This window comes from Dendrobates tinctorius, unplaced genomic scaffold (genome assembly GCF_039654945.1).
Source record: "Dendrobates tinctorius isolate UK_male_01 unplaced genomic scaffold, ASM3965494v1 ptg000005l, whole genome shotgun sequence".
Lineage (NCBI taxonomy): Eukaryota > Metazoa > Chordata > Amphibia > Anura > Dendrobatidae > Dendrobates > Dendrobates tinctorius.
Genome location: NW_027361673.1, coordinates 33,290,001 through 33,303,702, shown reverse-complemented (window position 1 = coordinate 33,303,702; position 13,702 = coordinate 33,290,001). Strand labels below are relative to the sequence as shown.

The 13,702-nt window shown below is 43.9% G+C and overlaps 1 protein-coding gene across 2 annotated transcripts in view; it reads right to left on the bottom strand.

Annotated features, from left to right (window-relative positions):
• The window catches only part of NEK11 (NIMA related kinase 11), a 450,471-nt gene that overhangs the window by 266,192 nt on the left and 170,577 nt on the right, over positions 1–13,702 (bottom strand). For both annotated transcript variants that reach the window (XM_073569426.1, XM_073569421.1), the window contains exon 4: positions 9,826–9,944. In XM_073569426.1, the coding sequence (XP_073425527.1) occupies positions 9,826–9,944 (119 nt within the window). The remainder of the gene's footprint in view (positions 1–9,825; positions 9,945–13,702) is intronic.

The window sequence follows — 13,702 nt, the reverse complement described above, 5'->3', positions numbered from 1 at the left end:
CTACCCAGCGGATTGGCCCTGTAAGAGGTTTGCTTTTCCCTACTCTGGCCATCGTTTGCGGAGGAGTATGCCCTGGCCGAAGTCCCCCCCCAGGGGCTACGAAAGGGCCGAAAACGCCTCTGCGTTTGCCTGAATGCCGGGCAACTTCTCTGCTGCGGGAGGAAACTACTTCTCCCCCCTGTGGCTTCTGAGATAAGCCTATCAAGCTTCTCACCGAACAGCCGATTGCCCTGAAAAGGCAATGAGGTTAAGGATTTTTTAGAGATAGAATCCGCTTTCCACAGCCTCAGCCATAATGCACGCCTAATGGCGATCGCATTTGCTGCCGCCACAGCCGAACACTCGGCCGCGTCCAGTGAGGCGCTGACAAGATAATCACTCGCTCCTGATATCTGATTTGCCACCTCCAAGACCTCCGCGGGCAGATCCCTGTCTTGGAGGGCCTTATACAGAGCGTCCCCCCACGAAACCATGGCTTTAGCCACCCAAGTTGCTGCAAAGGAGGGGGCCAGAGCCGACCCTGCTGCCTCATATACCGAGCGGGCAAGCCCGTCCATGAGGCGATCGGTTGGGTCCTTTATAGAAGAAACACTGGGTATCGACAATAGCGATCTTGATGCTAAACGTGATACCGGTGGGTCCACTACTGGCGACTCTACCCAACCCTTATGGAGCTCAGGAGGAAACGGATACTTTGCTTGCAGCGCTTTTTGCATTGCAAAACGCTTATCCGGGTGTTCTCTATGTTTCTGGACTAGCTCCTCAAACTCCGGATAAGTGGCAAACCTTCTATGTGGTCGCCTGGATTTCTTGAAAGAGACCTTGTGACCTGAGGCTGTGGGCACATCGTCCTCGATCTCTAATGTCTGGTTGACTGCCTCAATGAGACTGTCCACCGAGTCCTGGTACCCCAGGCTTTCTAGATTCCAGGCCTCCTCCTCCTCGCCCTCATCCTGATCGCTCCCTGAGCTCAGCGACGGGGAACGAGATGCCCTAATACCCGCCGCCGAAGCCCCGGAGGGCCCGGCCGACGGGGAACGAGCCCTTCTGATATGAGCTTGCCTGGTACTGGAGCGGCCTCTAATGGTTGGAGGGTCCTGAGATGAGGACGAGCTATCTCCCGCTGGCAGACCACCATCCTTGTCCCTGCCCGGGCCTTGAAGGGATTCAATTGCCCTTGTAAGGGACAGCATAGAATGCGATAAGGACACCGCCCATTCCGGGGGGTCCTGACCCCTGGGTTCTGAAACAGTGGGGGGCTCCTGGGCGCGCTCCGACTCGCAGGCTTCACAAAATTTACCCGCCTGTGCCTTTGGCAGCCTGACCCCACAGGACACGCAAACCGCGTATAGGAAAGAGTGAGCTTTCCCTTTGGCAGACATACTTGCACAAGCTGAAGGCAGGGTAGAAGGAGGAGGAGGGTAACCCCTTCCCTGACAACCAGTGCGGTTCTCCAAACGGAGTTGCACTTACCCACCGGCAGCATCCCACTCCTGTTTGAAGTACCCCGGGAAACTCCGGATGCGTGGACGCGAGGTGGTAGGGCGGAAGTCTCCGCTCCGGGACTTGTGCGCCCGCCGTTCTCCACCCCCTGACCTCCAGGCCTCCTGCTCCTATACAGAGCGTCTCCCCATGCGACGTCAGTGGGCGGGACTTCCGGCTACCACCGGAAGTCGGCGGGCGGGGCCTCGCGCGATACTCACGGGCCTCCTCCTGCAGCGGGGGCCGCGGCCGCCGGCGGGCTTCCGGCCGCACTCCGGTACACACGGCGTGCGGCGTCCGGGTGCAGCGCCACTCTGGGCAAACGGCCTCGACCTCTACCGTTACTCACCGGGGCAAACTTGCGGTGCGCTCCGGGAGAGAGGCGACGGGCGAGCGAGAGAGACGGATCTCCCTAATATTAAAGGTGAGCAGGGCCATCCGCCGTGGGCTCCATCCCCGGCAGGGGGGGGGGGGACTTCTGGTACCGGCTTCTTCCCCCTGTACTCGGCCACGTCCAGTAACTAGACCCCTTGGCTCACCTGCGCCTCCAATTCAACCCCTGGACTCACTACCTAGGGGTGGAAGGGGCCTCTATAAATTGTTGTTGTAGGAGAGGAACAACGTGGAGGCTGACCCCTGGGTTCTGCTCACACGTGCTCGCCTGTTGAAGTTATGGGGAAACCGAATCCTCTTATCAGGATGCATTGCCCCTCTTTAAAAAATAAAAAAGAAAAAATGGTTGTCTGGCAAAAAGTCCCAGATGTGTCCCTCGGTGCGGGAGAGGACACGTGGAGGGTTACTCACACGTGGTCGCCCGTTGATGATTTGGGGAGATCGGACCCTCTCTATAGGATCCGTCGCCCCTGTCTTATCTTCATAGAAAAAGGAGGGAAAAAAAAAAAAAAAATCTAGTCTGGAGCTCCAGACTGCGTGTGCCTCCATCAGACACTAAGCAAAAACTGAGTTACGCCCGGCCTAGGGGCGAGGGTGTATGCGGCGGAGGAGGAGCTAACTCTTTTTTTGTACACTTAGTGTCGGCCTCCAGACGGCAGAAGCACACACCCACAGTCTCTGTGTCCCCCAATGAGACGAAGGAGAAAATGGACATTTTATTTTTTGCACCACAAATTTTCTTTTATCATTAATTTTTTTCATTTTCACATGGGCTACAGGATAAAATGGATCCTAAAATTTGTTGGGCAATTTCTCCTGAGTACACAGATACCTCATATGTGGTCATAAACCACTGTTTGGGCGCACGGCAGGGCTCGGAAGGGAAGGAGCACATTTGACTTTTTGAATGGAAAATATGCTGGAATATTTAGCGCATGCCATGTCGCGTTTGGAGAGTCGCTGTGCGCCTAAGCACTGGAGATTCCCCCCAAGTGACCCCATTTTGGAAACTAGACCCCCCAAGGAACTTGTCTACATGCATAGTGATCACTTTGAACCCCCCAGGTGCTTCACAAATTGATCGGTAAAAAAAAAAAAGTACTTTTTTTTCACAAAAATTTTCTTTTGGTCTCAGTTTTTTCATTTTCACATGGGCAACAGGATAAAATGGATCCTAAAATGTGTTGGGCAATTTCTCCTGAGTGCACAGATACCTTATATGTGGTCATAAACCACTCTTTGGGCGCACGGCAGCGTCCGTAAGTGAAGGAGCGCTATTTGACTTTTTGAATGGAAAATTCGCTCCAATCGTTATCGGACACCATGTCGCGTTTGGAGAGCCCCTGTGTACCAAAACATTGGAGCTCCCCCACAAGTGACACCATTTTGGAAACTAGACCCCTTAAGTAACTTATCTAGATGTGCAGTGAGCACTTTGAACCCCCAAGTGCTTCACAAAAGTTTATAACGTAGAGCAGTGAAAATAAAAAATCATTTTTTTTCCTCAAAAAAGATTTTTTAGCATGCTATTTTTTATTTTCACAAGGGTAACAGGAGAAATTGGACCACAAAAGTTGTTGTCCAGTTTGTCCTGAGTACGCTGGTACCCCATATGTGGGGGGGAACCACTGTTTGGGCGCATGGCAGGGCTCAGAAGGGAAGGAGTGCCATTTGACTTTTTGAAATGAAAATTAGCTCCAATCGTTAGCGGACACCATGTCGTGTTTGGAGAGCCCCTGTGTGCCTAAACTTTGGAGCTCCCCCACAAATGACTCCAGTATGGAAACTAGAACCCCTAAGGAACTTATCTAGATGCATAGTGAGCACTTTGAACCCCCAGGTGCTTCACAGAAGTTTATAACGCAGAGCCGTGAAAATAAAAAATATTTTTCTTAAAAAAAATATTTTTAGTCCGCAATTTTTTATTTTCACAGGGGTACCAGGATAAATTGGACCCTATAAGTTGTTGTACAGTTAGTCCTGAGTACACTGGTACCCCATATGTGGGGGGGGACCACTGTTTGGGCACACGTCGGGGCTCAGCAGGGAGGTAGTGACATTTTGAAATGCTGACTTTGATGGCATGGTCTGAGGGTGTCATGTTACATTTGCAGAGCCCCTGTGTGCCTAAACAGTAGAAACCCCCAGCATGTGACCTCATTTTGGAAACTAGACCCCCCAAGGAACTTATCTAGATGTGTGGTGAGCACCTTGAACCCCCAAGTGCTTCACAGAAGTTTATAACGCAGAGCCGTGAAAATAAAAAATCATTTTTTTTCCTCAAAAAAAAAAAAGATTTTTAGCCCGCAATTTTTTTTCACAACAGTAACAGGATGAATTGGACCCCAAAAGTTGTTGTACAATTTGTCCTGAGTACGCTGATACCCCATATGTGGGGGGGAACCACTGTTTGGGCACACGTCAGGGCTCGGAATGGAAGTAGTGACGTTTTGAAATGCAGACTTTGATGGAATAGTCTGCGGTCGTAATTACGTTTGCAGAGCCCCTGATGTGCCTAAACAGTGGAAACCCCCCACAAGTGACCCCATTTTGGAAACTAGACCTTCCAAGGAACGTATGTAAGATGTGTTGTGAGCACTTTGAACCCCCAAGTGCTTCACAGAAGTTTATAATGCAGAGATGTGAAAATGAAAAAAATAATTTTTTTCCACAAAAATAATTTTTTAGCCCCCAATTTTTTATTTTCCCAAGGGTAACATGGCAAATTAGTCCCCAAAAGTTGTTGTGCAATTTTTCCTGAGTACACTGATACCCCATATGTTGGGGTAAACCACTGTTTGGGCACATGTCAGGGCTTGGAAGAGAGGGTGCACCGTTTGACTTTTTGAATGCAAAATTGGCTGGAATCAATGGTTGCACCATGTCGCGTTTGGAGACCCCCTAATGTGCCTAAACAGTGGAAACCCCTCAATTCTAACTCCAACCCTAACCCCAACACACCCCTAACCACAGCCCTAACCCTAACACATCCCTAACCACAAGCCTAACCCTAATTCCAACGCTAACCCTAATTCTAACCCTAATTCCAACCCTAACCCTAATTCCAACCCTAACCCTAATTCCAACCCTAACCCTCTTTCCAACCCTAACCCTCTTTCCAACCCTAACCCTCTTTCCAATCCTAACCCTAACCCTCTTTCCAACCCTAACCCTAACCCTCTTTCCAACCCTAACCCTCTTTCCAACCCTAACCCTAACCCTCTTTCCAACCCTAACCCTCTTTCCAACCCTAACCCTAACCCTCTTTCCAACCCTAACCCTCTTTCCAACCCTAACCCTAACCCTCTTTTCAACCCTAACCCTAACCCTCTTTTCAACCCTAACCCTAACCCTAATGGAAAAATAAAAATAAAAATATTTTCTTTACTTTATTAGTTGTGCCTACCTATGGGGGTGATAATCGGGGGGTTTATTTACTTTTTCTTTCATTTTGATCACTGTGAGAGTGATCAAAATGAAAGAATGGAATCTGCAGCCGGCAGATTCGGGCGGGCGCACTGCGCATGCGCCCGCCATTTTCAAGATGGCGGCGCCCATGAACCGGACCCGCCGGACACCGGGAGCGACAGGGGGACTTAGAAGGTGCCGGGGGAGGTGAGATGGGGTGAGGGGGTTATCGGAAGCTGGCAGGGAGCAGAGGGAATGGGAGGGGGGCAGATGATGACAGCGGCGGCAGATCGCAGCTGTCATTCAGTCGTGGGGGGGGCGATCGCCGGTGGGGGGGTGGAATCGGTGTTTCCAGCCATGTCCGATGCTACAGCAGCATCGGCCATGGCTGGATTGTAATATTTCATCAATTTTCATTGATGAAATATTACTATCGCTCTGATTGGCTGTTTCACTTTTAACAGCCAATCAGAGTGATCGTAGCCAGGTGGGGGCGAAGCCACACCCCCTGTGGCGAAGAACAAAGCCCCCTGTATCTGCGGGTCGGGTGACCTTTCAGTGACCCAGGTCACCCGACCCGCAGGGGGGCTTTAAAGTCATGACGCCACATAGGCGTCATGGGTCGTTCTGGCACGACTTTTCATGACGCCTACGTGGCGTCAAAGGTCGTGAAGGGGTTAATAGTCTTCAATCGCCTCTACTACACACAGGCGATGATCAGATCACCTGTGTGTAGCAGAAATGCTCACTTGCAATGAGCACCGACAACGGGGTAGCGCTCATAGCAATCTGGCAATGACAACCATAGAGGTCTGCTTCAGACCTCTCATTGTCATGCCGACCCATAGTGACCTGCGATCATGTGACAGGGTCACCGATGGGTGGGATTAGCAACGCTCTTCACGTAAGCACGAGTTAAATGCCGCTGTCAGAAATTGACAGCAGCATTTAACTAGGTAACAGCTGCGGGTGGATCACGATTCCAACTGTGGCTGTTGCGGGCACATGCCAGCTGTATAGATCAGGGGTTAAGACCATACAGGTCTGTGGCAGTTCCAGGTGCGTGAAATGAGAATTTGTTATTGTGAGATGTTATTTCTTGAGGTGACAAAGACACTGGATGTGAAAAAAGCTTTGTAGTCCTAAAAACTTGAAACTTAATACAAAGTGGAAAAGTCTGTAGTTTATTGCATTAGTGGATGTCTCCTTCATGGAGGATATAGAGGAATAGCCCCTTTACCCCACACATATGTTCAGCAATTATTGTAAATCCACAGTGAATGTTGGGAGTCCAAATTTGTGTTTTTGTCTATATAAGATGAGAAAAAAACAATAAGAAACATCTATAACACGGTAAGAGCAGTGAGGTTCTGGAATTCTCTTCCTGAGGAAGTGGTGATGGCCAACTCACTGAATGAATTTAAGAAAGGAATGTATGCTTTTCTTGTGAGTAACAGTATAGAAGGTTACGAATAACATAATATTATAGGTAGATGATTGACCCAGCTTAGGGGAAGGAATTTTTTTCCCTATGGAGAAAATTGGCTTCTACTCTGTGGGTTTTTTGCCTTCCCCAGGATCAACAATGCAGAACAGCTGCACTAAAAATAGGCTGAACTAGATGGACATAAGGTCTTCCTTCACCCTTCAAAACTATGTTACTATAATAAGGGAAATACAGAGTTTGTACATATTGTGTGTAATGAAATGTGTGACTATAATTCTATAAAACTCAAGCACGACAATTCAAAAAGTTGGGAAAGAGTTTGCTCCAGTCCAAGGCACCAAGAATTTATTGGTCCACCAGTGTACTGGAGGATCTTCCACTGGGCCAAGTCTATGACACAATTTTTTTTACTACTGCACATTGTTATACTGGTAACTCGCATGCCTCCTCAGCACAGCCCTAATCACCATGGTCACTCCTTTTGTCAGGCCATCTCGTTGCCATTTGCAGCACCCCTCTTAACTGCTGCATCAGCATGTAGTTTCCATTTGGCCTTAGGGGGTCTTGGCCGGTATCTGTAGGAATTTACCCTCCTGTGTCCAGCAGAGATTAGGTTCTATGGCCTATCCCGTACCAGCAGGGTCTATATTAGGCAGCTCCTCCCACCACTCGCTACCTGAACTTTGATTCCTAGCCTGCTGGCACCTTTTTTTTTAGCAATTTCCCTATATTTTATCAAAAATTATTCTTGTCTCACCAACCATGCATTGCACGTAAAGGGATTGCACTGGCTGATGTTTGCTTATGGTTTATAAATTTCACATTGATAATCTGACCTGATCAATTTGGAATGAGTTCTTCTATTAATATATTATAAGAGAATATTTATTTAAGCGAAACTCATTAGTAGTCAGTATGGTTTAATTTTAAGAGCAATCAGTACATTCTTTGAATATGATCTACTAGTGAGAAACAGGAACTAGCCATAGACTATAGCATATTTCTCATAAATAATGTGATATTACAAAAACAGAAATAAGGGATCTTCAATTTTCACCCAATGTATTATTAGTATGAAAAAGCCTAGCATTATGTTATAGAGAAGAGAGAAAAATCATCCATACAGTTTTCTATCATTCTTATATAAGTCCCTTGTCCATGGTGCTGAATTATTCAGCTTATTTATAATATTGAGCTATATTATATATATATAGCAATATACAATACAATAAGTAGCACAGCTGCATGATCTATCACACAGTGAATACACATACAGTCATGGCCAAAAGTGATGACACCCTTGAAATTGTTCCAGAAAATGAACTATTTCTCCCAAAAAATTATTGCAATTACACATGTTTTACTATACACATTTATTTCCTTTGCATGTATTGGAACAACACAAACAGACAGAGAAAAGAAGGCAAATTGGACATGATTTCACACAAAACCCTAAAAATGGGCAGGACAAATTGTTGATACACTCAAATTAATATTTGATTGCACACCCGATGGAATAAATAACTGCAATCAATTGCTTCCTACAACCATCAAGCGTCTTACACCCATTGACTGGAATTTTGGACCACTATTCTTTTGCAAACTGTTCCAGGGCTCTCCTATATGAAGGGTGCCTTCTCCCAACAGCAATTTTAGTCTCTCTCCACAGGTGTTCAATGGGATTTAGATCCAGACTCATTGCTGGCCACTTCAGAACTCTCAAGTGCTTTTTTCCACCCATTTTTAGGTGCTTCTTGAAGTATGTTTGGGGTCATTGTCCTGCTGGAAGACTCATGACCTAGGTTGAAAACACAGCTTTCTGACACTGGGCACTACATTGCGACCCAAAATCTTTTGGTAATCTTCAGATTTTATGATGCCTTGCACACTGTCAAGGTACCCAATGCCAGAGGCAACAAAACAACCCCAAAAGATCTTTGAACCTCCACCATATTTGACTGTAGGTACTGTGTTCTTTTCTTTGTGTGCCTCATTCAGTCAGTAGAATGATGTGCTTTACCAAAAAGCTCTATCTTGGTCTCATCTGTCCATAAGATGCTCTCCCAGAAGGATTTTGGCTTACTCACATACATTTTGGCATACTGCAGTCTAGCTTTTTATGTCTCTGTGTCATCAGGTGGGTCCTCCTGAGTCTCCTGCCATAGGGGTTCATTTTATCCAAATGTTGACAGATAGTTCCTACTGACACTGAGCATGCAGGACAGCTTGCATTTCTTTGGAACTTGATTGGCGCTGCTTATTCACATCCAGACTATCCTGCATTGCAGCCTTTCAACAATTTTTACCCACCATCCACATCCATGGAGATTAGCTACAGTGCCATGGATTGTAAACTTCTTGATTATGTTGTGCACCATGTACAAAGGAACATCAAGATCTTTGTAGATGGACTTGTAACCTTGAAATTTTTGGATATTTTTAAAATATGTTGGTTCTCAAGTCCTCAGACAGATCTCTTATCCTCTTTCTGATCTGCATACTCAGTGTGGCACACTCATATGCACACAATGCCAAGATTAACTCAATGTCTCTCCTTTTTTATCTGGTTTCAGGTGTGAGTTCATATTGCCCACACCTGTTACTTGCCACAGGTGAGTTTGTTCGAACATTACATGCTTGAAACTTAGTTGTTTACCCACAATTTTGTAAAGGTGCCAACAATTTTGTCCAGATCTCTCTTTGGGGCTTTGTGTGAAATTATGTCCAATTTGCCCTTTTTTCTCTCTGTTTTTTTTTTTGTGTTGTTCCAATAGACACAAAGGAAATAGACATGTGTAAAACAAAACGTGTAATTGCAATAATTTTTTTGGAGAAATACTTCATTTTCTGTAACAATTTCAAGGGTGCCAACACTTTCGGCCATGGCTGTGGGTGTATTCTTAGTCAGCACCAGTTTTATCTAGTTCCATATTTTACTGTATTAACTATTTAATACTAGGAAACAAATATAACCTCATTTTGGCATGCAGAGTATAATAGAGGCTTTACATCTTTTAATGCTTATGAATTATGAAAAAAAATTTAAAGAAAAAAATAGTAATACAAAATAAAAACTAATACATTTACAAATGTACCTCTCATGCATGTAATGTACCCCAAGAAGAAGCTGAAGAAACCATTCAGTCACTTGATCTTCAGAGATTATTTCACCATTATTCTTGATTTCCTTTATTTTACAATCAAGGTCACTGCCCTAAAATTCAGATAAAAACATAACAGAAAGTCAGAAACCAAAAATCTTCAATTAAAACATGACAAGTGAAGAAAAAGAGACCAATCATCAACAATATCTTAAAGTACAGTGAAAAGGTTATTCTCCATCCTAAATCTAAGAACCTCATTATAAACATATCAGATTAACAAAACGTTTTTTAAGCAAGGGTGTTAGATGGGGGTCAATGCAAAAAATAATTTTTATGACAAGAAAAATCAAAAGAACAAGCCGAGGACTCATTCAGGCTTCCTTTTCATGCATATGTCCTAGCTGTATTTTCACAAATAGAATACAAACCAATGTCTGCAAAACATAGGAGAAAGAAAATTTAGTCTGAATAATGCCCAAACCACAGACCAAAGAACAACAAGCCTCAGTGCTCATTAATACTATACTAAAGGTCTTTTAACAAACCTGATTAATGATTACATTCCGTACTTACCTTCCACATGCGATTGTATGCATACATCATCCATAGGCTTCGTCGTCACTGTACAGTGAAAATATGTATACTGGTATATCCTGTATCAGCTAATAGATCCTTGGAGATTTATGAATACACTCATTTTGTAGAGCATTCTTGTACACACTGAACATGGTGCAATGAGAGCCTAATAATGTTAAAGGGAATCTCTCTGCAGGTTTTTGCCACCTAATCTGAGATCAGCATAATGTAGAGACAGAGACCCTGATTCCAGCAATGTGTCACTTACTGGTCTGCTTGCTGTTATTTTGATAATTTTCTGCTAATAATAGTAATTTGTATCACTAGAGAACTTTTGGAATACGTTTGGTACAACAACTCCATTCCTGTCTATGAGTGTTTAGTTGCTAGAATTGTATGCTGTTTATAACGTTAGAGCAAAAAAAAACTCCTAGACGCTCACACAGGGTTAGCACGTGACTGTATTTCCTGTGTCTGTGTATGAGAGAAGCAGCCTGCTGTAGATGCTGCACAGATAGAGACACACAAATGTTTTTTTCCTGATCTATTAAGCTTATCATATATTGTTCCTGTTTGTTCTTGAATAAAGAAGCTCTGTTGTCATACGCTTGAAGAGTATCCTGAATAATCCGCTTCCAACAGGTTTTGGGCCCAGAGTGACACAGAACCCCAGAGTAACACAGCAACAGAAGCCCAGAGCAAAAGCAGCACAGAGCAACAGAGAAGATGTCCACCAACAGCAATCCTGTCAAGTTCTCAGCACCAAGCCTCACTAACCAGAACTACCAGTCTTGGAAATTCAAGGTGAAGATGCTGCTCATAAGAGAAGGTAAGTGGAAATATACTCAGGAACAAGTGCCTCATCCATTACCAGATGATTGGATAGAGAAGGATCAGAAAGCACAAAGCACAATCTCCCTCAGTGTAGATGATAATCAGATTGTACATATATGCAAGTGTGCAAGTGCAAAGGACATATGGGATGAGTTACAGAAAGTGCATGAAAGATCAAATCTCAGCAATAAGCTTTATCTCATGAGAAAGCTGTATCATTCTAAGCTAAGTGATGGACAGAATATGGAGCAATATATAAGAAACACCCTTGAGCTTGTGGAGTGTCTCAGGGGTATTGGAGGAGAAATTAAAGATTTTCATGTTACTGCACTTCTATTAAGTGGTCTTCCAGAAAGTTATGACACACTCGTGACTGCACTAGATGCACGGCCAGATGATTAGCTGACACTAGAGTATGTTAAAGGCAAACTTGTGGATGTAGGTTCTCCTATATGTAGATGATGTAATCATGTGTCATCAAGATGAAAAGGAAATTGCAAAGCTAGGTGAAATTCTAAACCAGCACTTTGAGACTAAGGACCTTGAAAATGTGACATATTATTGGGAATCCAAATTCAGAGAGAGGAAGATGGGAGTTTTCTTCTCAACCAAAGTTCTAAAATTTCCGCAATACTAAACCAGTTTTGAATGCCAAAAGCCAAAGGTGCGTCAACACCAATGGATCCGTCCTACTTAAAGTTGGAAAGAGAAGAAGATCTGCTACCCAGCAATGAGAGTTACAGACAAGTAGTGGAGGTGCTTCTAAACATAGCAACCACAACTTGTACGGATATCACAGCCACATTTGGAATTCTCTGCCGACGTGTAAGCAAGCCACGCCAAAGAGACTGGAATGCAATTAATAGATTTCTTCAATATCTTAAAGAAACTCAAAGGCTAAATCTTAAGATATCTGCATCAGGAGATCTCACTCTCAGAGGTTATGTGGATGCAGATTGGGATGGAGATTCAAGTGATCGGAAATCAACAAGTGGTTACTTGTTCAAGTTAGGAGAAAATTCAATTTCTTGGTCCAGCAGAAAAAGCAGAAAACAAGTGTCAGTTGCATTATCTTCGACAGAAGCAGAACATATGTCTGCTGCTTATGCAAGTCAAGAAGTAATTTGGTTGAAACAACTTTTGGAAGATTTCGGCAAGCCATTAGCTCAAGCAACAGTTATCTATGAGGACAACCAAGGATGCATTACACTCTCCAGTAGTGAGAAGATTAGTGCAAGGACTAAGCACATTGATGTAAAACACCATCACTTACATAACTTAGTGGAATGTGGTGTACTCGAGTTTGTTTATTGCGAGTCTGACAAGATGATAGGTGATGGTATGACAAAGCCATTATCAAGAACCAAGTTTGTGGACTTCAGAACCGCAATGGGACTAACAGGATAAGTAGTTGTTGAGTGGGGGTGTTGGCATATGTTTGGTGCAACAACTCCATTCCTGTCTATGAGTGTTTAGTTGCTAGATTTGTATGTTGTTTATAAAGTTAGAACAAAATAAACTCCCAGAGGCTCACACAGGGATAGTACGTGACTGTATTTCCTATTTTTCCTGTATCTGTGTATGAGAGAAGCAGCCTGCTGTAGATGCTGCACAGATAGAGACACTCAAATGATTTATTCCTGATCTATTAAGCTTATCATATATTGTTCCTGTTTGTTCCTGAACAAAGAAGCTCTGTTGTCACACAGGGTTTTTGCCCTTAGATTATGTTGCTCTCATATGAAGTAGCAAACATCTAATACCAGATTTCCTTTAAGAATGTTTACATTTGAAAAAAGACTCCAATGAATTACACATCTTTTTAGCAATTTCCCCAATAAACCAAACTTCAATAAAAGCAACTAAGAAATATAAAGAGCTTACGAGATGTCCACAAGACATATGCTTGATAAAGGCCGAAACACTGCTACATTGTTTTACTATCATGTTTGTCTTAATCTGATAGAATGAATAAAAATATAATGTTTTGTCCCATTAGATTGAAAGACAAACATAGTAGCAAGACAATGTAACAATGTTTCAACCTTGTTTGTTTTCTAATCTGATGGAACCAATACAATTACGAAGTCTTAATGGGGTTGTCCTCTACTCGGGCAACCCCTTATAAAATAATAACACTACTCACCTCTGCTGCAGACACCATTCCAGCGGAGTCGTAACTAGCTCTCCAGGGGATGGCGTGATGCTGTTATGTCATGCAATCCTTGTGGCAAATCATCGCTGGCTTCACTTTCCTCGCCTTCGAAATACTCACATACATCTGGAGGAAGTTAGAGCTACTGCTCTTTCATTTCTTCTAGATGTATGTGATATGGCTGGATGGAAGGTTTACTAAAGTTTACACTAATTTTCCTTATGGTACATGGGACTTTTCTCAAAAGACACACGGTTCTATTTAGGTATTGTTCACATAATAGCTTGGGGATATAATGGTGCA